The sequence below is a fragment of the Corythoichthys intestinalis genome, chromosome 2 (genome assembly GCF_030265065.1).
Source record: "Corythoichthys intestinalis isolate RoL2023-P3 chromosome 2, ASM3026506v1, whole genome shotgun sequence".
In the NCBI taxonomy this organism is placed as follows: domain Eukaryota; kingdom Metazoa; phylum Chordata; class Actinopteri; order Syngnathiformes; family Syngnathidae; genus Corythoichthys; species Corythoichthys intestinalis.
In genome coordinates this window covers 26,094,157-26,120,777 of record NC_080396.1, presented here as the reverse complement: position 1 = coordinate 26,120,777, position 26,621 = coordinate 26,094,157, and the positions used below count along the sequence as shown (strand labels likewise).

Genomic DNA, 26,621 nt, shown 5'->3' with positions numbered 1-26,621 from the left:
TTTTCTTCAAATCTTTATAAATGTATTAGTTTCTGAGCAATTTTACTTTTCCTGTGACCAAATCTAAACAAACAAACAAAAAAATCGTTAGGAGCAAAGAATGCTTCAGAATATTTTTTTTTCTAATGCCGAATAAGTTTGAAGTTACCCTTAAAATGTTTTTGGTTTTGTCCGACCACATCAATGACCAAACTGAATCTCAAAACAGTTAGAATGAAATTTAAATTTCAATTATTGGTATTATTTTCTTCTTGTAACTGTGGGAATATTAGTTTTAATAAACAACACATTTCAGATATAAATTATCATTCAGGAATGTGTCCCACAACAAGCACGCAAGCCATGTTACCCTAACCTTTCCCACATTATTTGCTGGATTTGACATGCAGACAGTTTTCTAAAAGATTGGCAAGTGCAACTTTATGTCCTGGCTTCTTTTTTTTATATCTTTTATAAAGTGTTGATTGAATGTCTCACTCAACATTATGCAACCCTGTTGTTTATAATCACAGTTTATTTAAAACATTTTTTTCTTATCTACAAAAGTTGATCCTGTCAGGATTAACAGCTAGCCTGGGGGTTTTGACAGCCGCATGCGGCTCTTTAGCGCTGCACAAGTGGCTCTCTGAAACGTTTCAAAAATCAAAACTGTTTGAAAATGGAAAACAGATGGGGGAGAAAACAATATTTTTTTGTTTGAACATGATTTCTGTAGGAGGACAAATATTACACAAACAATCTTAGCGTTTTCCAATGCTGTAAAAATGTGTACAATAAATATTACATTTCAACATTTCTGTCAACGAAGATTTGCGTCATAGCCTGCGACGCACGTTTCAATCATTAGGGCTGCTGTATTAAACCAAACCGGCGACTATATGATGGAACATGGATTCCAAAGAGGAAAAGAGAAAAAAAAACCACAGGAGAATACAGGATTCAACGTTTCTTAGAATCAATTGCATTCATTGCCAATGATGAAAGATTTTCTAAATGTTTGCTCTGTAGCGAGAAGTTGTCGAATCACAAAAGGAGTAATCTGGAGAGACATTTACAGGGAAGGCATACTACGTTTGCAGCCGAGTACCCAGTAAGTGCGATTGCATTACTTCTGGAGAAATTATAGGAGTGCAAAAATAGATTTAAAAAGTGGATTGCATCTCCAAACTCCACTACTGTTTCAAGTTTTGATGCAACCCGAGATAAATAAAGCGTGGAAAACCACTCACAGATGGTGACTGGTAAATGAAGGAGGCATTCATCAACATATCAGAACACCTATTTGCAGACTTCAAAAACAAAACCGAGATGATACAGAAAATCAAATACATGCCTCTCGCACGAAGACAGTGAAGGAAAGGGCCATAAAAATTGCAGGCAACTTTACCAATAAGCAAATTAAGTCGTGTGATGTGATCGATATTGAACACCCATTGCTTTTATGCAGGTACGTGAACCCCGATTATATAATTTACCTTTTCAAAAGGGTGCCGTTTTACTTTTTATAAATGCAGACTGCGTTTTGCTGCACTATGTTTATTGCCCAGATAAGGGGCATGTTATGCACATTCTACTTTGTTGTTGTTTTTTTTTTAATCTTCAAAATACAAATGACATCAAAATTCCGATGTCTTTATTGGATTTCTTTAAAATTATTAAAGCAATTAAACATAATTGGAGAATCGTTTGAAACCGGAATCGGAATCGTTCAAATTCAAATGATGCCAAACTCTACTTATTATGGGGTAGTTACATAGAGTATTGTTACTCAGAAATATCTGATCAAAAAGTATCTTCATTAGCCAAACCAAAGCCAAACAAACTGTCCTCCCAATTCTGTACATTTGTAATTAAATTGGGTTGATATAGATTTCAGTCCTTTATGGATGGATGGATGAAAAAATGTCAGTATGCTGCATATTTAACTGGCCCGCTCCTCTTTTCTTTACTTTGCTCTGGTGGCTGTTTGTCTTAAGGTCTTAAGGACTATATTATGTTTCATTTGTAAACATGTAGTTCTTTATAGTATATAGTTCATACAAATTAACGTTATATAGCACATATAGAGTACCCAAATCTTACCTTTTTTGTTTTGTTGTACCGTTGGAGGTGGGCATGCCACTTTCAAGGCAAGACCATAAGCCCCACGGAAGGAGTGGCTGTCCCTGATGACGAAGGCCCCGGGCTCCCTGTCCTTCAACACGTTAATGGCTGAAAGGAAATATAAGAGATTGCAACATGACGCTTACTGGAGAGCGTGAAGAACATGCGATGTCACCTTGCTCTCGGGAGATGTCGGGCTTGTACCAGAACTTGGAAGTGTCTTGGACAAACTTGACATTCATTTTAATGTCTGGGTAACCATCTGTTGATGACACAATGTAATTATATGTGTGTGTGCAAACACTCACAGCTTATCTTTAAGTGTCTCACCATAGATGGACTTGGAGGTGTCCGGGTAATTCCCTGTCAAGTTTGAGCTTCCAGCCTCAGCTGCCAGGTTCTTGCCATCCAGCCGCTCTGCGTCCCCACCACTCGCGTGTCTCTTAACTGGCAGCTGGGGGGAGACGGGGAAAGCAGGTGTGGAAGGCGGCTGTGCCTGACGAGATGTGGCCCCCAGCTCATCGGGAGTACTGTGGCCCCCCGCTACAACTTGCCGTCCCATCAAGGGACTGGCAGGTGGCACATTTACACCGCTGGTTTTGGGATTTCGGCCAATCAAGGGGCTGGAGGGCATGCTGTCCCTGCTGCCCGCTGGAGGTGTGCGTCTGACTGGTGAGGGACTGGATTGACCCAGGCGCCTTTGGAGGGCAGGGCTTGGGGGTGTATTGGTGGCCACTGTGCGGTGGAGGGTGTTGGGGCTACCAGGGACAGTGTGGACACCCATGATGTTCACTTGGGAGCCGTCTGGGGAGGTGTGCGTGTGCGGGTAAATGGGTCCTGGGCTGTGATCCAAAGACCCATGCCTCCTTTCGAAAAAGAAATTTTGAGAAAAATACAGTCATTTTTTATCTTCATTAAGGGTTAGTTTTTGTCTCCCTAAGAAGGAATTTGTCTTGTATCAAGGGGCCAGTAAATTCATCCACACTATAATTCACATGAATCTGTGTGTCTGTCCAGTTTTAAAGCCATAAAATCAATTTAAATGACTCTAGAGCAGGGGTCCCCAAACTTTTTCCTGCGAGGGCCACATAACTTTTCCCTTCTCTGATGAGGGGCCGAGGTCATTTTGTAACAGAAAAATTGTGACGATATCAGGAGTGCCTAAATGTAAAAATGCATTGTTTTTCAGAGAGCCACGATCAAATAACCCTTTCTGGATTCTTCATGGAACAAAACTAAATAAAATAAAAATAATAATATGATATAATATAATATAATATAATATAATATAATATAATATAATAATAATACTAGGGCTGTCAAAATTATCACGTTAACGAGCGATAATTAGTTTTTTAAATTAATCCCGTTAAAATATTTGATGCAATTAACGCACAAATGCCCCGCTCAAACAGATTAAAATGAGAGAACAGTGAAAGGTGTACTTGTTGTGTTTTTCGGAGTTTTGCCGCCCTCTGCTGGTGCTTGGGTACAACTGATTTTATAGGCTTCAGCACCCATGAGCATTGTGTAAGCAATTATTGACATCAACAATGGCGGGCTACTAGTTTATTTTTTGATTGAAAATTTTACAAATTTTATTCAAACGAAAACATGAAGAGGGGTTTTGATATAAAATTTCTATAACTTGTCTTTTAAGAACTACAAGTCTTTCTATCCATGGATCGCTTTAACAGAATGTTAATAATGGTAATGCCATCTTGTTGTTGATTTATTGTTATAATAAAGAAATACAGTACTTATGTACCGTATGTTGAATGTATATATCCATCTTGTGTCTTATCTTTACATTCCAACAATAATTTACAGAAAAATATATTATATTATATATTACATATTTTATAGATGGTTTGAATTGCGATTAATTGCGATTAATTACGATTAATTAATTTTTAAGCCGTAATTAACTCGATTAAAAATTTTAATCGTTTGACACCCCTAAATAATAATAACAGTATTAATTAAATAGATAATAACCAAATAACCCTCTCTGGGTTCTTCACAGAAAGATGCCAGGAAATAAATAACACTATTGGACAAAAAAAAAAAATTCAAAATGCTCTCTGGTATTGTTCAGGGGGCCGGACCAGATGTGGAGGCTGGCCACATCCGGCCCGCGGGCCGTAGTTTGGGGACCCCTGCTCTAGAGACTCAAAGAATTACTTTCACATATTATAGTGAATAGAAATATATGATATAAGTCATCCCCATTCATCTATACCTAATCATTTTTGTTGTTTATTGTTGATAAGCTTAATTAACTGAAAGCTGAATGTACTTTTTATTTCTGTTTGCATAGTAGTATCTTACTGTATGTCTTAAGCCACACATTAATGGTGGAAACTCTTAATTCAATAAATGCAAAGGATTTGATAGGCCTTTTTAATCTTCTTTTACTGTCTATTGGATAAAACTGTGGATAAAACTTTGACCTTTGCATCTATTTTTTCTGGATATCTAAGCATACAGTAAGTGGCAGTGGTGCACAGATACACACCCTTCTGGACTGTGTACAGGGCTGCTGGAGGTGAGAGGACCACTGAACTGTTGTGCTCTATATTCCACAAACCCACGATTTTCTGCGTAAGACAAAAATCAACACATTAATAAATCCATTTGGGTTAGGAGCTATGTGATGCTTATGTAGTATAGATTAAAAAGAGATTTTAAGAAACAAAGCTAGGACAGAAAATCAGAAACTTTCATCCAGTATTTAGACTGCATTACCTTGTTCTCCATGATTAGAAACAGAGTCTGATCAGGAGAGACAGAAAGAGCAGAGGGAATGCAAAAAAAGCAACAAATTAAAGTTTGTTAGCTTGGGGTTAGGATTGATTGTTTAAAGCAACAGAGGGCAGCAGGGATGTAGGATGAGTGGAAAACGCACCTGACAACTTCACCTACCTGATGCAAACTTTTGATTCGGCTTCATTTCCACTGCTGGCATCCAACCTGGCGGTGAGCGAGCTGCAGACAGATAATTAAAGAGTAAAGGTACATGTGCTTTTACTCTAGCTTTTTCTCATTTTATGAATTTTAAACATACATTTGCACACAGCTGCTGTTTGTTATTTGTTGTGAGGTCATCCATTTATCCTTTTACATAATCTCAAACCCAGCCTATGCAAATCCTGTAAGGGCAACTCAAACTGCACAGCCTCTTAAAAAGCTATTCAAAGTGTGTGATGTAGAACTGGTAAGATGACTGCAAAGGTGGTAGCATGTGCATGCCTCCTTCTCCTACAAGGCATGTCTGCCACTTTGGGAAAATACGTCTACGTCAAGGAGAATATGAACTGGAATGACGCTCAGAAATACTGCCGTGAGTTTTACACAGATCTGGCTCCAGTTGTTAACGAAGAGGAACTCTGGAAACTTCGGGACATCAGTGGCCACGTGAGCACATTCTGGATCGGACTAGTGAGAAATGAAACTGACATTGCAAAATGGAGATGGTCAGGGGGTGGTGAGGCATTCACAAATCTCTGGGGAACACATCAGCCAGATAATCATCATTTGGAAGACGTTGGCATTATGATCAACTATACAATTCACAATGCACAGCGACACTTTAAGAAATCCTTCTTTTGCTTCAATGCCATTGTTGTGAGAGAGCATGCAAACTGGGAGGAAGCTTTGGAGCACTGCAGGGAGAGACGCAGCGACTTGGCCAGTGTGACATCACAGACAGAGATGCTGTTGATCCGCAAAGAGTTGGACAAAAACCTCTATACTAAACACATCTGGCTGGGTTTGCGTTTCTTCCCAGTGGGCTGGCGCTGGGTGAACAGGGAGTACTTGACATACGAGGCCTGGGTTGGTCATGAGAGGCCTTCGTGTCCGGCAACAAGGCACAGGTGTGGAGCCTTAAAGATCATGGGATGGATGCCAAATGGTACAGATACCAATGGCTTTCCAGGAACAAATAACACACTAGTTGGTGATCTTTTGGGGAAAGTTGATATTTGGAAAGAATTAATGTGGGACGCTTACGACTGTGAGGAGAGACTTTATTTTGTTTGCTATTGAAATTATTAGTTCTTAATTCAATTACTTACCTTTAACTTTTTTTTTTTAACTTTTTAAATGATAAAATCCATTTTATGATATTTCCTGTCATTGTGTCTTGATATTTAAATTATGTCTTGTCATCTTTTAATTAAATAGCTTAAATAATAACAGTTACACAGTCTTTGCTGCTTTTGTCGGTTTTCAACAAATTAGAAACACATGAATCAAATAAATAAAGAGGTATAAAATAGAAATTGCCAGGAACATAGCGAAAGCTTACTCGTCTCAGCTCACAGACTTCCGGGCTAAACTGCCAGTAATTAGACCACGAGAGAAAATTTTAAACAATGAGCCATTTCAGCATTAAAAAGAGACTATACAGTAATAATTTCAGGCCGCTAGGACGTGGTTATTCATTGTTTTGTGTCGTTTCGTCATGTTACAACAAACGAATGAGTTTCCATGCTTTGCGTGTGCTACTGTTACAGTGCCCTCATAATTATTGGCACCCCTGGTTAAGATGTGTTTATTAGCTTCAAATACATTTTTTAATTCAAATACTATGGGACCTCAATGGAAAAAAAGAGAAAAAAAAACAACCTTCAATACAAGTGCATTTATTCAGTGGGGGAAAAAAATCCCACATAAAGAAATAATTATTTGACATCAAATGATTTGTGTCACAATTATTAGCACCCCTGGTGTTAATACTTTGTACGGTCCCAGTTGAAGCCTGGGACCGTGTGCTTTGGTCAGATGAGACCAAGATTGAGCTTTTTGGCAACAAACACTCTAAGTGGGTCTGGCGTGCCACGAAAGATGCACATGCTGAAAAGCACCTCATAGCCACTGTGAAGTATGGGGGTGGGTCAGTGATGCTGTGAGGCTCTTTTGCTTCCAAAGGCCCTGGGAACCTTGTTAGGGTGCATGGCATCATGAATGCTTTGAAATACCAGGACATTTTAAATCAAAATCTGTTGCCCTCTGCCCGAAAGCTGAAAATGGGTCGTCACTGGGTCTTTCAGCAAGACAATGACCCTAATCATATGGCCAAATCTACACAGAAATGGTTCACCAGACACAAAATCAAGCTCCATCTCAGTCCCCAGACCTTGTTTTGTTGGCAAAAGGGGGTTGTACAAAGTATTAACACCAGGAGTGCTAATAATTGTGACACACATTATTTGATGTCAAATAATTATTTCTTTATGTGGGATTTTTTCCCCACTGAATAACTGCACTTGTATTGAAGGTTGGATTTTTCTCTTTTTTTCCATTAAGGTTCCATATTATTTGAATAAAAAAAGAAATATTAGAAGCTAAAAAACACATCTTAACCAGGGGTGCCAATAGTTATGGAGGGCACTGTATGTCAGTAACGCTTAAAAGGAGACTGGGTGCGGATACAACATTATTGACATGTATCAGGCAGCACACGTGCATATTCACACAACATATAATATATCTTGAGGTCTTCCACCCTCACATCCCGCTCTATTTTTGAGCCAACGACACACAGCAACGATTATAATACAATACAATAATTGCTAGGGATGGGAATTAATTTTACGATTCAATTATCGATATTGCTTAACGATTCAGTTCTTAATTGATTCTCTTATCGATTCTAATTTGGGGAAAAAGAAGAACAAACATTTTGATTGGCATCTAGTTTGTTTAAGCAGAAGTCACAACCTTACAAACTCATAACAAAGTCAAAAGAGGCCGAAAGCCTCGATGTTAACTGTGCTAATATGTAACTGGCAAATAGACCAGAATGTGGAACATTTTATTGAAACATTTTTCTAATAGAAATAAAAACCCTTCTTTTTAAAAGGACATATGAGCTGATAGCTCTCAAAAATAATAATAAAAAAAAGATAAATACTGTCAAATACAACAGAACAGTGCGTAGTGCAAATGTGCAAAATTAACAATTCTTTTGCAGAAAAATAAGCCTGTCTGCTTTTTCAGGTAGTATACGTGATCTTTCTGGACTTATGGTGTCTCCAGCAGTGGAGAACACCCTCTCAGATGGGTTTGAGAAAGCCTGCACACAAAGAAAGTGTTCAGCTAGTCAAGACAGCAGGGGCAGAGTATCTCTTTGGTTGTCCCAAATATTAACAAGTTTATAATTAGGGTGGTGTAATTACTAGGGCTGTCAAAATTATCGCGTTAACGGGCGGTAATTAATTTTTGAATTAATCACGTTAAAATATTTGACGCATGTAACGCACATGCCCCGCTCAAACAGATTAAAATGACAGCACAGTGTCATGTCCACTTGTTACTTGTTTTTTGGTGTTTTGTCGCCCTCTGCTGGCGCTTGGGTGCGGCTGATTTTATGGGTTTCAGCACCATGAGCATTGTGTAATTATTGTCATCAACAATGGCGAGCTAATAGTTTATTTTTTTGTTTGAAAATTTTGCAAATTTTTTTAAAACGAAAACATTAAAAGGGGTAATATAAAATTTCTATAACTTCTACCAACATTTATCTTTTAAGAACTACAAGTCTTTCCCTCCATGGATCGCATTAACAGAATATTAATAATGTTAATGCCATCTTGTTGATTTATTGTTATAATAAACAAATACAGTACTTATGTACATTATGTTGAATGTATAAATCCGTCTTGTGTGTTATCTTTCTAGTCCAACAATAATTTACATAAAAATATGGTATATTTTAGAAATGGTTTGAATTGCGATTAATTACTATTAATTAATTTTAAATCTGTGATTAACTCGATTAAAAATTTTAATTGTTTGACAGCCCTAGTAATTACATAAGGACAGCTGGATCTCATACAATATAAGAGGGATTTTAGCACAGTACTCCGTTAACTTGGATTTGTTAACTTCCCAGACATAGTTGGGGTACTCTATGGAAAGACCTTTTGATACTGAGTAGAATAAAAGTTGTTTGGGACCAATGGGACCATCTTATCTCGAATTACGGACGAAAATACGCCTATTGGCTATAGTCGTCAGGTGCATTATGGCAAGTAATTTGGAACATCCACTTCCGTTAGTCGTAGCAACACAAGAATACCGCCATTGGATGCGGAGGTATATACTTTTGTGTGAAATCAGTAGTCAGATTGGCCCTACGACCCACCAAATTCAAATTATTCTGGAAAAAAACACTGATTGGTGGATATTAAGATTGCTAATGAAATTGTTTAGAATTATTTTAGATGCATATATGTAATGTTTTTCTTATAGAGTATTCTTCGAGTAATACGATAGACCCATTAATAGACTTTCTTTGGGAAAAATCACCATTTCTTTAAGTAGTTTCATGAATAATCACTTAGCCTGTGAAAATCAATGCAAAGTCACTCAGCGATGACTTTCTAGATTATACTAAATGAATGGTCCCTCTTTGAACAATAACATACAGTAGTCTACTACATGATGTAGTTCGTGCTGGTTGGAATCAATAAGAGAATTGTTAGATTAACTGCCAAACATTTCCATGGAATTGATGCGCACAGAACCGATTCTCTATAGAAACCAATTCTAGAGCAGCACTCGTTGTTTCCATGGAATTTCCATGGAATTGAAGCGCACAGAACCGATTCTCTATAGAAACCGATTCTAGAACAGCACTCGTTGTTTTTCAAGGCGAAGAAAAGCAAGAAGTGGCAAACTTACCTGACTGAAGATTTGGATTCTCTATAGAAATTCTCTAGAATTTTCTAGAAGATTCTATATAGAAAACAATTCTAGATTCCCATCTCTAATAATTACATAAGTCCTCACACTTTTAAAGGGATATCCCAATTAGGGCTGTCCCAAACGACTAATTTTTACGATTAGTCGACTAATGTAATAATTTTTTAAAAATTATTATTATTTTTTTTTTACTAATTTAGCAATTTAATTTTTGTTGACACTTATCAATTCACAAAAACATATTGGAACATTTAAATTATTTATTAAAGTACAAATAAACACGTAAATAACAATAATAAATCACAAATAAACAATGAGTTCAAATGCTGATAGAATTAACTAGTGCAAAAGAATGGAATGTAAACAGATTCAGAACACTGACTTCGCCTTTCCAACATGATTCAAAACAATTCCTAAAAAAAACACCTAGCATTATTATTATAGTATAGTACTATGTATAATAGTATTATAATTATTATAATAATTATTCATTGCCAATCAGATTTTTCATAAGGGGGGGGGGGGGGGTCATTTTAAAGGTATTTTTAGTGTAGCCTCTGAATTCTGAAGTATGTGGGATTAACTCCAGAAATTACTATTTTTATGACGAACATGACATGCTTTTATTTTGACATGTTCACCGGAAGTACGTTCGCTAAACCGCTAACTTCAGTTTTACACTCCGCAAAAAAAGCACTTTTTGTCATTGCATGTAGTGTCAGTAATAGTTTTTTTATGTCATTTTTTTCGTTTGCAAATGCTGTTAACCAGCGATTTTTCATGTTTGAAGTGTCACCTTTTAACCGCAAGTTTGCTTTCACGAGACGACTGCCAATGTTTTATAGCAGGCTAAAGTAGGTTGCCTTTTTCATCCGTTCACCTCAGTGAAGCAGTGCTAACGTTAGTGTTTAATATAGATGTGTTTTCTTATTTTGTATGTCTGAACTTTAATTCTACAGCGTGTTGATAAGAGAAAGGAACTGGAGTCTCATATGCCATCAGCACGCACGCACCGATGCATGCAGCGATAAAAGGCAGCCGTGAAAGTTACCACATTTTTATTTGCCGTGCGATAAATGGACTCATTGCATATCGCGACAGGCTTAGCAACTTCAATAAAATATGTCGTTAGTTAGTCAGATGGACTTACAAATTGGGTGACGGCGCTTGAGGGGTTAATTCACGGCCGACGTGCAGCCAAGCTTGGCATTGAAGAGACAGGACACAAGAGTGTACCCTCCTTTGTTTCTTTGAAATAAGTCAATGTTTTGGACACTCTGGTGCGCTTTTTTGGCTTTGTGCTGCTCTCCCCGCTTGCATACAGAGCGTACGACATTCTGAACTTTCCACGCATATATTTTTTTAACCCTTCATTAACCGTCGACGGGATGTTGTGCTCGTCAACGGATTTACGTCATCGATGACGTCGACTATGTCGACTAGTCAGGACAGCTCTAATCCCAATTCTTCGAAATTTTCTCTTGCTGTCAAAGTATCAGAAGTTTAGGCCGGAATTCTGTGAGCTTACACCACTCAGCGGTCACCATATTCGTAGATCTTGTCAAGAGAGTGCTTTCTGATATTCTCCATTTCAAGGTTGGTAAAGTAGATCAATTCTTGAGCAATAGGAGAACTTTCAATATCTGAATGAATAATATTCACCATAGCCTTGCAAACCTACCAATGTCATTGTCCTCAAATGCTTCCCGGTAGGTGTGAACGATACCCTGCCAGAAAAGTGTCAGGCAAAAAGAATTAGTAAAACCAACAACAACACTACTACATAATCAATAGTCATTCGTTTTTTTTTTTTTTTTCCCTGCTAAACTCTTGGGCGCTATCAGGGAAACTTGTTTTACAAACAAAAACAAAACAAAACCTCTCTGGGTCTTCCGCTGGGGTTGTTGGGCAGACTGTTGCTGAAATCTGGTGAAGAAGCAGCCGGCCTGTTGTCATGAGTGCTCTGGTAGTGACCCTCACTGGTGGTCCGACGCCGACCCATCTCCTTGCTCACGTCCGGGGTCATCCCTCTGGAGCGTACACCTGAACCCCCACCACACACAACATATTATGCCGGCTATGAGAACTACTCATGATAAAAACTATGGGAAAGGAATGCCATGAATGTTTCACAAATGATGTGTAAGAAATTTAAAAGGAAGCAACTAAAAGTGAGTGGCGGTGGACAAACCAGAGAAGGAATAGGAGCGATGGCGGTCAGATTGTTGCGGTGTTATGCTTTCACTGATACCCCGGATTCGAGCGTTGTACTCTGATGCCGGGGCAGGAGATCAGGGTGGTGGGTAGTGGACAGGAAGAAGGTAGAGGAGGAAGAAGGTGTGAAGACGTGCAGAGCAAGGAGCAATGGTGGGAAGGGGTTGTCCGATCAGCGATTGACAGAACGGAAAAAGAGAATAAAAACAAGCAAAAATAAAAGGATATGAAACTATATATAATGAAACTAATGAAGGAGGGTGTTAAAAACACACACACAAAAGCAGTGCTGTATGTCCAATTTTAATCCATTGGGAGGCAGCAGTGAGCTGCTGCTAAGTGTATCTAAATGTGAACTCATGGAGGCTGGGATTTCAATACCTTCCTGCTATTATTACCCTGTACTCCGAGGCTTGACTTTTATTTTCATTTTGGCTGCAGAGCTAATTATATGCGCACTGCTCATTCCTTTGGTGAATGTGTAACAGGAACTGCTATAATATGCCTAACCACGTGCTGTTCAGTGGCACAGATGGAGAGCTTGAGTTGAAACTTTACAGATTAAACTCCTGCCTCCAGTGAGGCGGTTAATGCACTCAGCCTTGTCAAACACATTAATTACGCGGTTTCAATGCAGTTTAGCACAGCCTTACCAGCAATGCGGTGAGCCACCAAGCCCTCTAGGTTCAATGCTGCCTCCTCAGCATCCTGCTCTCGGGCCAAAGAGGAAGAGGAAGTGTCCTTAGGTTGAGGTGTGAGGGAAGGAAGTGGAGAGGAGGACTCACTGCACCCTGGGTAGGGAGACGAGCCCTGACGATCCGGAGAGTGGGAAGCTGTGCTGACCATGTATGAGTTCACAGGTTTCAACGGTGTTTGGACGTTTGAAGAGGGGTCCGATGAGAACTGGTGCAGTGCTTGACGTGTGTGTATATAGGGCTCAGGTGTGTGCGTTGGGGTGGTGTTTTGGTGTTGCAAATTAGAGCTAGTTTTTTGAGGACAGTGTCCCGGAGACTCCAAAAGAGGGCTCTGGTTGGGAAAAGTTCTCCCAGTCACTCGTGGTGGTTGACTGATGGTGCTGTTGAATGACCCGGAAGTGCTCTTGCCACGGATGGCCGAGTCGGCTTGGTACGATGGCCTTGTGAGTGTCTGGGAGAAGGGCACCGGCGAGGAATTGAGGGTATTTTCCCCAGGGGGAGCACTGTGTGACTTGGACATGTGGGAGTTGATCGGGTCCAGGTCGAGCATGAGCATGTTGAGGGCTTCAATGGACTGCTCAATGTCCCTTTGAGAAGCTGAGGAAGGAAAATGTGGCAAGCTGTGAGTGGATTGAAGGGGTGGGCCAAAAGGATCATCTGGGAGGCTGTGCTGGTGCCACGTATTGAGACCCCGTTGAACAGCCTCTCGACTACTTGTACTCCTCTCAGGTGCCCTGGGCATTAGTTTAGGGTTGGATTCGAGACTGCTGGTAGGCGGGTTACCAAAAGACTGTGAGCGATACATTCCACTTCCATTCTGGAAGTTGTTATATCCCCCTGATGGTGACGCAGAGGGACTGCGTTCCTGCATTGCAGTGACTGTTTGCAATCCGTGAACGGGCATTTCACTTAAGTTGTCGCTGAGAAGACCTCTTTCAAGGTAGGGGCCGTCGTTTTGACTGCTGACAGTGGCTTGGGACTGATAGTAGAGGTTAGCTGGTGTGGCCTGGCCCTCTAAGGATGAAAGTGTGCCCAAACTATCCACACTGTTGCCCTCTTGGCTATTGGGAAGCTCGTCATCAAGAATATCTGTCTCACGTTCCCCTGCGGAAGGGGCACCACTTAGCCGGGGCTGGCCCCCGTTGACATGCACCTGTGCAGGGACAAGGTGCCGGACACCCCCTCCCGGACTGGTTGACGTAGACAAATAGACTTGTCGTTGATGAGCAGGTGCCTCAAGTCCACTCAGAAGCTGATCAAGTTCTCTCTTCTCTTGGGGGCTGAGGGTCAGGTGGCTTGCTACAGGGTTGCCGTGACTTGAGCCCCCATGCAGAGACTGACTGTGTTCCTCTGTACGATCAGTCTTTATAGAAGCGGTGGAGTTTCCAGAGTCACTGCTCACAGACAGCGTGTGGTCGACTGCAGGAAGAGAAGCATGGCCAGTAACAGGTAGGGTATGTTCTGTTGGCTGAAGGGGGTGGTTTGGGTGTTGCAGTTGGTTCTCAGTTGCAGTCAAGGGGTCTCCATGAATAGGGATGCCGTTGATGGTGACCACTCCCTCCAAGGAGTCTTTCTTTCGGACCTGTGCATACAGACTTCCATCAAGTGGACCTTGACTGTGAACAACATCTGAAAGACAGATAAAAAACAGATCAAACATTATTATTGTACAGTTCTTTCTGTGAAGTTCTGTGCTTTAAAAGAATCAAAAACCAACTTGCAGAGGACCAAATAACCATCCCAAACAAGCACAAAGAAGCTCTGGAAGTCTTTTTTTAAACCTTGAGTTATTAGCCCAGCAACCAGCAACACTGGCTCAATGCACTATTAATAGACAGTTTACAGGGCAAAAGGCCCTGCCACCAATGCGCCACTGATGACCTACTCTGTCTGATGTGAATCAGGGTGGCTCCTCACTAGCATGCAGAACTTTGAAATCACATTTTAGCTGAACTGAAAAACTGAAGATACCAATCCTTTGGCTGTCAAGAAATTACCAGTTGAACTTCTGGCAAAAAGGCCCTGCAAATTCAAGGTGGTGGCATATAGTTTCGACAAACAGCTGATAATTAAGATAGTGTACAATGATACACTGCAGGAAGTTCAAATAGTTGAGGTAATAAGACTAAAAACAGTCAAACAGATGATCTAAAGGTAACACGAAGTAAAGGAAAGACATGACAAATGCACCAGCAACAGCTGACGTATGTTTGGTGTGACCTCATGGGACAGATGGTAGATCACTTTAACTGCAATAATTTAAATGTCATGTCAACAGGATGGGAGAACACTTGCTAAAATTGCAGTTTGTACTTGTTGTCTTGCTTGTTTGCTTCCCTCTAATGGCAAGAAAGGGGTCACAAGCTCATACTAAATGTCTCGAAAAATGGCTATAAAAATCTCCTTTACCTGTTGAGGTGATTTCCCTCCATCCTCCAATCAAAACCAAAATGAAATCATTTAATTCCACAAAAGTAAAGCTTGAGCCTTCTCCTGTTGTTCCAATCACTATGTCCTCCCATCACAGAAATTGTGTTTGAAGCGAGTGAGGCTGGGCTGCCCCACCACTTGACTCTTCCCAGCAAAAGGGGAGTGGCTCCACAGAACTACCATCTGTCAGTTTTCTGATGCCATTGGTCTGAGTAGGGGGGATCCTTTCACTCAAAGTCAATTTGAATGTCCATGGTTTAAAGTTTTATGCTGCTCCTGGAGCAGAACATTGCATGGTGGAAATTAAAAAAGAAAAATTAACTGAAGTTCAAGTAGTCATACAAAGTCACTCGCCATCCAGAAAGAGCAAGCCTCAACAGTGATTGGAAAAAATACACCATTATTAATAGAAAATATAGTAGCGTGAGACAACAAAAACTCACTAGACGATGATGTTGGTGTTATGAACTTCTCCAAAATACTGTGAAAAAAATCATAAGCAGATTTTATGTTTTATCTGTATATAAAAGTTGTAAAGCAATAAAACTGCAACAAAAATGAATGAAATGAACAAAAAAAAATATATTTTATAATGGGTCAATTTTTTTTTCGAACAGATCATGTGACGAGCACCTTAGACAGTCATTTGCTTTGCATATAATTTTCAACAAAAAAACAAACAAACAAAAAAAAAAAAAACAGCAGAGGGCAATTTGATTTTTCAACTGATTTTTTTCTTTGATTGAAAATATTTTTTTGATTGAAACTTTTTTTGGGGATTGAATGATTTAGACACCAATGTCTTACCCATAATATGCCCCAAACACAAAAAGGATTGCTTCAATCAAAGAAAAATTTTCAATCTCAAATATTTTTTCGCATTCAAAAATGTCTACTATGATTGAATTTTTTGTTTTTTGATTGAAGTGATTTTTCTTAAAAAAAAAAAAAAAAAAAAAAAAAAAAAATATATATATATATATATATATATATATATATATATATATATATATATATATATTTTAAGCAACTTATTTTTTGATTGAATAATAAAGACAAAAACGTCCTAGCCAAAATGTGGACCAAAACAAATGAACATTACTTCAATCAAAAAAGTTGCTTCAATCAAAAAAAAAAAAAAAAAAAAATCAAAGAAAAATAGCTTTCACATGCATTTTTTTGAGTTCCAAATTTATTTTTGCATTTGAACACATTTTTTTTTTTTTTATTGAAGGGACTTTTTCTTTTATTGAAAATATATATTTTGATTGAAGCAACTTTTTTTTTTAACTGACGCAACTTTTTTTGATTGAATAATAAAGACACAAATCTCCATATGGCTCCGCCCAGGGGATACTATTTTTGACTGGGGTAACTACATTGGCACAACAACGGTGGGCGTACCATAATCAATGGATGACAATCTTGGCGAAAAGTATTGCCTAAGCAGCCTGATTTAGAATTCCCCTCAAGAATGATGGGAAACAAAAAATGCTCATTGTCAACTTATAATTATAAATATTATTGTAAGTTAATTTCATTGCTGACACTGCGCTTTGGGGTCGTCAGCATGTTGTGCCCCCCCTGCCCCAAAAGTCAAAGTCTGCCTATGGCAAAAACCACTTGACTTTTTAAATGACAATATTCACAGTAATAGTAGACTTCAAATTATAATCAGCAGGGTTATGCAAACTATCCAAAAAAATAAAAACCTGAGATAATCTCTTGCAGTACAGTGACAATGTGGTTAAAGGTGGATACATATAAAGGAATTTATTTCCCCCTCGAGTCATGATCTCATCAATTGTCCTGCCACCCCCTCCTACATCTTAAACGGCACTACATATCGGCTTGTCATCCATTCGGTGCATCAGCAGTTTTCAAAATCAATTTTTCATGTCATCTTAAAGAAGGTCTATATTATGTTATATATTTATCTATGTTTCACATCATGAATTAGTATTTTTAATAAGTTCTGAACAAATCCAATGGTGGTCAAGGACTTATCGCACATAGCGCTTTCAATGAAAACACCAAAGTGCCATAGTTCAGAACTTAAGCATGAATGGTTTTCTTTTGCAATTTACTCATCCATTGATTGACTGTTGATCAATTTAAGACACTGTATGCGCTCTCTCATTTTAAGTCAGCTGGGATCAGCTCCAGCTTCACTGTGACCCTGAACAGAATAAAGCAGTATATAAAATGGATGGATGACAGAACAATGTCAGTCATGTAGCTTAAAGTAAAAGGTTCACAGCAGCAATGTTTATGGCTCTGAGAAGTCCTTGTGAAATATGAACGCACGCTTTGGATCCAACTGTGACCACAAAAATATCAAATGGCGCAGAGAGGCACCTAACATGCACTTATCACTCACATTAATGTCTGAGCACGTCACATCACTGTGGCCAAGTTCCAGTTGGGTATTAACAGTGGCGACCACAGTTTTTAACAAACCGCCCTCTCCGGGTGCCATGAAATAACAGCGTCAGACCTCAAATTAAATCAGGTGAGTCACTCGGGCACAGTGCTTTGTACACCAAATGTTGATGCACATGCCAGTTCACCTTGTGTATTGATATATATATATATTTAACCTTTTTTTTTCTTTTAACTGAATCCCGCCAGTTCTGGCCTACGCACATACTCGCAAACAGCGAGTGCTAGCTTGGGTGTCTCATTGGCACTTCACTGACTTGGCAGCCATTAAAAAGCCATTTTCATAAATGTGGCTAATGGTTTATTATAAATAGAAGCAGTTGAGCACCGCATGCCACTGCTGTGTCAATAGCCCTGCTAGGAAGCAGAGTCCGTACTAGTGTCTACATGCAGTCAGATCCAGAAGTATTTGGCCAATGAGTGTGCATTCTCGCTATATTGCCTTTATAGTTGTATAAATATTATAATAATTAATAAAACATTTTGATTGAAGTGGACTTTTAGCTGTACAAAACAATTGAGATGACAAAGTGGCTTATGCGGTAAATCTCAGAGAACATTAGTGACATCGAGACGCGACAAACGCGAAAACGACCATTGAGATCTTGCATCTCAAAACAAAATTTCCAGAATAATTAATGAGATAAAAAAGGCCAGTCGACTATAACATGGATGCTAGATGCGTGGGGAAACAAAGACATCTGTAATAAACGTAAAGATGGACGATGAAGTCCCCCGAGTGCAAAGGATGGAGGTAGATATTTTCTTTCAGCATGACAACGTCTTAATCCACACTTATATTTATACACAGTGACAGGTCATGACAGGATTGTGAGGACACGCAGTGATGTCATCTCACAATGGGTCTAATATTTAGCTTTGCTATCGTGACGACAGCCAGCCTGCATGCCAGCAAAAGGTGACCCGAGAAACTTGACGGAAGCCAGATGGTTTAATAAGCTGGGATTCCATAGTATAAAGAAAGAAAGACAGAAAGACAGAAAGAAAGACAGAAAAACAGAAAGACAGAAAGAAAGGAAAGATTCTGTGTATGTGATGCAAAGTGTAGCATACAACTAAGGTCATTGCAGGTTTCATGCCTCGCATTCAAGAAACTGTATTAACACACACCCACACACAAACGAATGAACATTGGATGGACTGAAAAATGAAGTTAACTTTCACATCTGATATTATTGCTTTTAAATCATTTTAATAAATTTATTAAGTGTAAAAATGTAAAAACTTTTGTACGTCCCCATATTAAAAAATTGTTTACACGAAGGAAAAACCTGGTTTATTCACATTCAGCAATAAAGGCACCTTATTTTTATTTAAGGACCACTTTAAATAATTGGTTCGCTTTCCTTAAGAAATTACTTACATTGAATTAAAAATTTAAAGTTGCAGTATAACAGTATTTATGTGACTTAAAGCTGCAGTGATGACAGATTACTTCAGTTGTTTTAAGTTCGTTCAATGTTTCATGTTTTTCAGTGGTGATGTTTGAGGCCAGAAATAATTACAGTGTGTCCGAAAGGGGAAATTTCCAGAATAATTAATGAGATAAAGGCCAGTGCACTATGATATGGATGCTAGATGAGTGGGGAAACAAAGACATCTGTAGTAAACGTAAAGATGGATGATGAAGTCCCCCCGAGTGCAAAGGATGGAGGTAGATATTTTCTTTCAGCATGACGTCTTAATCCACACTTACAATTATACACAGTGACAGGTCAGGACAGGAATGTGAGGACATGCAGTGATGTCATCTCACAATGGATCTAATATTCAGCTTTGCTATCGTGACGACAGCCAGCTTGCATGCCAGCCAAAGGTGACTTGGTTTGACTGAAAGCTGACGTACAGTATGCTTTCAGTATGTTTGCGTCATATTTCTTTGAATAGTGGACATTTGCAGAGTGAAATATGACGTGACACATCACTATGTGTCACGATTCGAGCACCTGTGACTGACAGCGTCTGATTTTATTTGAGAAATATCCGCCTTCCGCTCCATCCATCAGTCAGTCTTTAGAAGTAACATTATGTGATCGTGTTGGCGTCAACCACCAAGACGACTGTCAGGGTGATGTCATGTGCAAGACATCACATTACACCTCACGTCTAATTCAAATTTATCTTCATGCTGGCGATATGCGATCAGCAGCAGTTTGACTCCAAAATAGCCATTCAGAGGAGAAATGAGGCATTAAGAGTTGAGGACAGTCGCAGCAGGGTTTCCAGGGCTGCTGGGACATGAACCTGCTGTTGCAGCTCACTTTGCTGTCAGCAGCACGTCCAGCTCACAGCATTTTGTTCTCGTGTGACACACAAGCATACATTTAAAATACTTCAATGCTCTCCATTGACTCGTTCCAATATATTTAGTTGGTTTAGTCAGTTATGTACAGGTACGGGTTACTGTAGGCTTCCTCCAGAGTGCCAAGTAAAAGAGTTATTTGACTGTTAACTCTGTATTATTATTATTTTTTTAAACAATAATAACTTACCAAGAAAAGCGAAACATCATGTTATAGCTTTTTCTTCCCTCAATCAGTCCTCTCAGATGCACAACAATATGACTGGAGCTGCTTCACACATAAAACTGGCGGCGTCTGCTTTACCTTGCACCTGCCTGTGTCCCTTTCTGTCACTGTCCAGCTATTCCAGATATGTTTCACGGCTCAGCCCGACCAAATAGGGGAGGGGTGGTAAACAAAGAGGACAGCTTTCCTGCCTTATGAACTCCCACACAAATACCAATACTGTATATAAATTTATCTCTTCAGGTTTGCTATCTACAGTTTGTCTATTAGATAGCTTGCTTGACAAAGTTTGCATTTAAACCAGGCAAGTTAATGTTGTTCAAACAACATCACGTGACACTTTTAAAGTTACTGTTACATGTTTTGACCCAACTGGAGCCCACTCAGTCCAGCGAGTTTGACAGCTGCTGGGGAACAGGGTTATTAGCGGAGCAAAGTCACGCTGACACACACACATCTGCATTCCGATGTAAAAACTGCAAAGTACTCAACATGCTAATGACATCACGTATGCACAGACACGCACTAGTGGACGCTAACAAGGCGCACTAACAATATACTGTAGTGCCAGGGAGCTTGTGAGTTACAATGAAAGCAACATGCATTCTAATCCTGTACTCTTTGAAAGACAACATTCTTTTGCTGAGCTCTTTCAACTTTGTGTCCAAGGTCAGGGTTAAAAATGGCGCCAGGAGAGTAGAGCGACATGCGTTCAGACATCAACACCTGAACAATGTACAAATGAACAAGTGTGATTTTTGCAAATAATCCCTAATGAGTGATCGGCATCGACTGTGCTGAGACAAGTTGAATCTTGTTTTTCCGCCATTATTCTAATGCCATGACTACTGATATTAACAACATATAAATACTAGGGCTGTCAAACGATTAACATTTTCAATCGAGTTAATCACAGCTTAAAAAGCAATTAATTGTGATTAATCGCAATTCAAACCATCTCTAAAATATGCCATATTTTTCTGTAAATTATTGAAAGATAAGACACAAGACGGATATATACATACAACATACTGTACATACTGTAAGTACTGTATTTGTTTATTATAACAATAAATCCACACATGGCCTTATTAACATTCTTTCTGGTAAAGTGATCCACGGATAGAAAGACTTGTAGTTCTTAAAAGATAAATGTTATACTTACAAGTTATAGTAATTTTATATTAAAACACCTCTTCATGTTTTCGTTTTAATAAAATTTGTAAAACTTTCAATCAAAAGTAGAGTTAATATAATAATAATAAGAAGAATAAAAATAACAATAATAAGAATAGAGTGACCAAAGTCTGAGTAATTTGCCAGTTCATGCAAGTTCACTTTGCATTGTTGTTTAACTGTGTGAGAATAGGGCCTCATTACTACAGACTGAAGTGCTTTTCTTTTTGTGAGCGTTATTTTTTTTGAGAGATAGGAATATTATTTTTGTTGTGCTTTCACTAAATGATACTTATGTTTGTTGTGAAGGAGTTGCCGAAGCTTATGCAAGTAAACGGCGCGGTCCAAAGAACGCCTGTGTCCACTCGCCTTTATAACATATATATCTCTGTACATATCTTACCCAAAATACAACAAGAGAGACACATAATTGCCACTAAAAGAAAGAAAACTGACAGAAATATGCGTGGAGCTCAAATTGCACAATTTAACAGCATAAACGTCTCACAACTACTAATTCAATTCTCCCACTAATAGAAGGACTAACATTAGTATGGAACGGCGCTGCCCCCAAGCGGCCGGTGGCATTCTCTTCACTCTTAATGTCCATAAACGTCATTGAAATCTGTTTGAGGCAATGCGTGAGCGGGTCATTCAGTGCATGCGTTAATTGCGTCAAATATTTTAACGTGATTAATTCAAAAAATAATTAACGCCCGATAACACGATAATTTTGCCAGCTCTAATAAATATCTATCGGGATAATGGGGGAACTTAAGTTGGGTCACTTTTATCACAAAGAAGCACATCTATATTTATTTTTTTATGAGCATTTCAGAAGGCAAAGATTTTTTTTTCCACTTTCCTTGAACTTACATTGCACAAATTACCAGAGAACAGGCTTCCTCCAGTGTGCCTGTTTAAATAGAATCTAAGTTTAAGTTTGGGTGATTCAGACTAACCTTCATGAACTACTGCAATTACCACATTGGGTAACACTTTACAATAAGGGTCCCTTTATTAACATTAGTTAATGCATTTTTAGACAATAACTCATGTTTAAGTAACATGACAATAATTCATTTAATCCATTATGTAACATTTATTAATATATTAATTAACATGAGTTAATACATTAAGTTAATGCATTAGTTAATGCATTTTAAGACAATAAATAATGTTTAAGTAACATTATAATAATTCATATAATCCCTTATTTAACATTTACAGTAGTAATATATTGATTAATATTAGTTCATGCATCAGTTAATGCATAACCAGACAGTTACTAATAGTTTGGTAAAATTAAATATATATATATATAGGCCTATATAGAGTTAGAGTTTAGGGTTTGTAAACCTAAGCATTTATAATTTCTTAGTTAAGGGACACATGTGCTACACTTTACAATAAGGTTCCAAAAAGCATTTAGTAATGATTAATAAAGGTTAAGGGAGGGGGGACTTAAGCATTTATAGTTTCTTAGTTAAGGAACGCACATGCTACACTTTACAATAAGGGTCCAAAAAACATTCAGTAATGGTTAATTAAGGTTAAGTAATACTTATGAGGTACGTTCACGTGAAATAATAGCATACCTAAGATTAAGTTATAATACATACTTTATATAATACATTACTAGTTAAAATTAATTCACATATACATTAGTGCATTAATAAATAGTTATGAGTGTATACTGGTACTAGTAAGTGATTATATTATTTTAAAATGAGAAACAGTGCTCTGTGAGTCCTTGAGTGCTGCTCATGTAACCTTAAGTGTGGTATTATTTCACTTGAACGTACCTCATAAGTATTACTTAACTGTAATTAACCATTACTGAATGTTTTTTAGATCCTTATTGTAAAGTGTAGCACATGTGTCCCTTAACTAAGAAATTATAAATGCTTAAGTTAACAATCCCTATCCCTAAACCCTAACCCTATATAGGCCAATATATATTTTTAATTTTACCAAAGCATTAGTTAATGTCTGGTTATGCATTACCTAATGCATTAAATAATGCTTTGACTCATGTTGGTAAATATATTAACAAATGTTAGATAAGCAATTACATTAATTACTGTAATGTTACTTAAACATGCAAAAAAATGCATTAACTAATGTTAATTAAGGGACCCTTATTGTAAAGTGCTACCCCACAATGTCCGTCTGAGGAAGTCCATAAAACTAAAATGGGACTTTGCGACATAGCAAAGTGAATGCGGCAATCCTCTGGCTGCTGTAAGTGAGATGACTACAATACTGATACATGCACATGCTTGTGCATACCATGCTGGTCATCCGCAGCTCCCTCACAGCGATGGATGAAATTTTCATACGAGTCCCAACGGATCAAAGGATCTTGAGTGTTGTAATCCACACAGACGCTAGGCCCATTCTCCAGATGGCTTAGGCCTGAAGAACACAATTCATGATGGGGATGTGGTCCATAAATTAAGTAACAATTGCAAAAAAAAAAAAAAAAAAAAAACTATCAGCAGTCTGATACAAACACGCTACCTTTAATTTTCTGTGGACCATATGAAAACACAAATTCCACCTTTCCATACTCAGGGAATCTGTCATCTGTAAAAACAAAGTACTTTAAAAGACTGGACAGTTTTCTCCTAAATACATTACAGATCACCATATTTGCTTGGAACCAGGATGCCACCAGATGGAGCTAATGCAATATTTTTATACTGGAGATGGCTCCCTTGTCATTGCACAGTAGTAGAGAATAACTGCTTCAAAAAATGAACAGTACCAGGGGCGGACTGGGACTAAAAAGCAGCCCTGGACATTGACTCAGCCCAGCCCACAAGAATCGCTATACGAAGGGAAACACAGACCCCCTATGGGGGTTCGGGAGCATGCCCCCCCGGGGAGAATTTTTTTTTTTTTTTTTTTTTTTTTTTACATTTTAATGTAAAATGCATCAATTTCGTGCACTTTAGAGAAAAATGAAGAAAATGTGTCTAGACTGTGACTGTCTGACTTGGGGCGCTCAAAGTACTGCAAGGCTGAACTGGAGTTGGATTCATTTTCTGTACTCGCTCTACAGTATGATCAACCTGAATAAACAAATGAAAGAATTTATTTTTCAAAGCAAGTTTTACGTATCCAATTGATTATAATATATCTCTGTCTATAAAATGAATTCATTGTTTATGCCATAATTCAGTGGTCTCCAAACTATTCCACATAGGGCGCAGGATTTCATTCCAACAAAACAAGACAACACCTCTGCACCAACCTGGTGTCTTACAAGTGTAATCAGTTGATTGCAGTCAGGTGCTGCTTGTTTTAGCAGAAACTTCATTGGTTAAACTGTCGGTACTCGATCGGTTAAAACAAAAACCAGGCCCCACAGCGGCCCTTGAGGACCAGTTTGGAGACCCCTGCCATAATTAATCTTACCATACAAATAATAAATTTCAATGAAAATACAATAAACATTTCAAGACAAATGCTGTATACATAACCTTCATTGGAAAGTATTCACCAGAAAACAAAACGATATATATAAATGATTAAAAATATATATCATATCAGTTTAACTACCTAAACTTTAAAGTAAAACCATTCATTTTATTAATATTTTGTTATATTTCTTCAGAATTAATATTGCTATGCTGCGTGTGCATACATTGTTTTAGGGCTAAAATATTTTTTCTTAGGAGAGGGATAGTAGGACTAGCATACTGTAACTTGACACGATTGCAAACGGGTACATCGGCTAGCTGGCACTAACCCTTTCATTGTCATTTATTTCATTTAAAATGTAGCTACCTGGTGGATAACAATTGCCAGTATACCGAGCAAGTAACCCTCTTCATCCCAATTTACTTGCCCTGCGCTTGTCTGGGGAACTTCCACCAGCTTATCGTTTCCCCCTCCCTCTTCTTTTCTCTCTCCCTGCACCGGCTGCACGTCAGAGCGGCTGCCGCTCCCTCTCACTATCGCCGGGAGCTGGGCTGTTGTTACCCGACGTGGCCGTTGCAGCCAGACTGCTGCTTGCGAAAATATTTGTCGATTTATGACATTTTAATGCTTCACTCTCCAGTTTCTTTAATTTTTTTCTCTCTAACCTTCTCCGCGCCACCCTGCTCTTTTATGTTTTTTGCCACCACCATCCATATTGTGCATTATCACTCGTCGCTATTTTGCTTCCACAAGGAAGGAACCAATGAAGGCAACTCTGCTTTTTTCTTTCTTAGTCTATCAGATTGGCGGTGAACAGCCAGGCGCATTGCTGCCACCTGTTGGATTGGATGCAAACTGTTGATAATCAGAGGATAGGGGGGATAAAAACAGTGATGTATAATGAATGGCGGCCGCCGGCCGTCCAGGGCACCAGCCGTTCTGTGATCCTCCAGAACTCACAGATTACCAGTCCGCCCCTGAACAGTACTAATTATCAACTCCACTTTAAATGTATACAATGCAATTGATCTCCACGCAAATAACTACAATAACATTAATTTTATTACCTTTGAATGTCTCATCCAACTCGCTCTTTCCAAACACTACTCCAAGATCATGAATGGCGCATGTATGGAACTGCACCCTGAAGACGACATCCCTGGTGGGGTTTCGGAAGCGCTTGTGGTAACACTTGAGCTGTGGCAGGTGAATGTAGAGCGTATTGTGTGTGTGTGTGTGTTAGTGCGCGGCTTAAAGGTAAAACAAAGATCAAACATGAACCAGTCAAATTTGGAGCAATAGCCTACCAAAATGTCGCCTTTTAGCAGGAGGCCGGGCTCAATGGTGATACAAATGCTGGTGTTGCTGTCGCCTTGCACATTACTGTGTAACAACAACAAAAAAACAACATCTCATAAAAACAACACATTTAAAGATATGCTTAAATGAAAGGTAATGATTTCGTACTATATTCCTGATGTATAGACTGGCTGCATGGCCTGGTAAATCTTCAGGAATGGACGGCATCCTGGGCAGACCAAATGAGGAGTCAACATTTTATCTCATTTCATATTTCAGCGTCCAAAACCACCTCAAAATATTTGAAATGGAGATCCGCACCTCCTTTGGACTCAAAGTTGGGAATTCCATGCATGATCACATGGTGAAGGAACAGAGGCTTGTTGTTGATTTTTATATGGCCAGACAAAAGGCCGTTAAAATATCGCACGTACCTACGGAGCATAAAAAGCAGGTGAGATAAGAGCGGACACAGAAGCAAGCCAATTGAGATGACCGGACTACCATCCCAAGGGACTGAGCGAGACCATGGACTGGTTGCTGGCCAATCAGAGAGCACGTATGGTATAGG

General features: G+C 38.8%; 1 protein-coding gene across 12 annotated transcripts in view; it reads right to left on the bottom strand.

Annotated features, from left to right (window-relative positions):
• The window catches only part of tns1a (tensin 1a), a 96,860-nt gene that overhangs the window by 8,824 nt on the left and 61,415 nt on the right, over nucleotides 1–26,621 (bottom strand). For 8 of the 12 annotated variants that reach the window (XM_057818041.1, XM_057818040.1, XM_057818042.1 and 5 more), the window contains 16 exons: nucleotides 26,372–26,484; nucleotides 26,219–26,279; nucleotides 26,059–26,134; nucleotides 25,819–25,948; nucleotides 23,846–23,911; nucleotides 23,615–23,740; nucleotides 12,684–14,354; nucleotides 12,008–12,088; nucleotides 11,696–11,859; nucleotides 11,498–11,543; nucleotides 5,029–5,091; nucleotides 4,852–4,878; nucleotides 4,622–4,703; nucleotides 2,434–2,969; nucleotides 2,279–2,365; nucleotides 2,083–2,211 (listed from right to left, as the gene is read on the bottom strand). In XM_057818041.1, the coding sequence (XP_057674024.1) occupies nucleotides 2,083–2,211; nucleotides 2,279–2,365; nucleotides 2,434–2,969; nucleotides 4,622–4,703; nucleotides 4,852–4,878; nucleotides 5,029–5,091; nucleotides 11,498–11,543; nucleotides 11,696–11,859; nucleotides 12,008–12,088; nucleotides 12,684–14,354; nucleotides 23,615–23,740; nucleotides 23,846–23,911; nucleotides 25,819–25,948; nucleotides 26,059–26,134; nucleotides 26,219–26,279; nucleotides 26,372–26,484 (3,458 nt within the window). The remainder of the gene's footprint in view (nucleotides 1–2,082; nucleotides 2,212–2,278; nucleotides 2,366–2,433; nucleotides 2,970–4,621; nucleotides 4,704–4,851; nucleotides 4,879–5,028; nucleotides 5,092–11,497; nucleotides 11,544–11,695; nucleotides 11,860–12,007; nucleotides 12,089–12,683; nucleotides 14,355–23,614; nucleotides 23,741–23,845; nucleotides 23,912–25,818; nucleotides 25,949–26,058; nucleotides 26,135–26,218; nucleotides 26,280–26,371; nucleotides 26,485–26,621) is intronic. The other 4 variants (XM_057818044.1, XM_057818046.1, XM_057818047.1 and 1 more) reach the window with 4 other exon arrangements.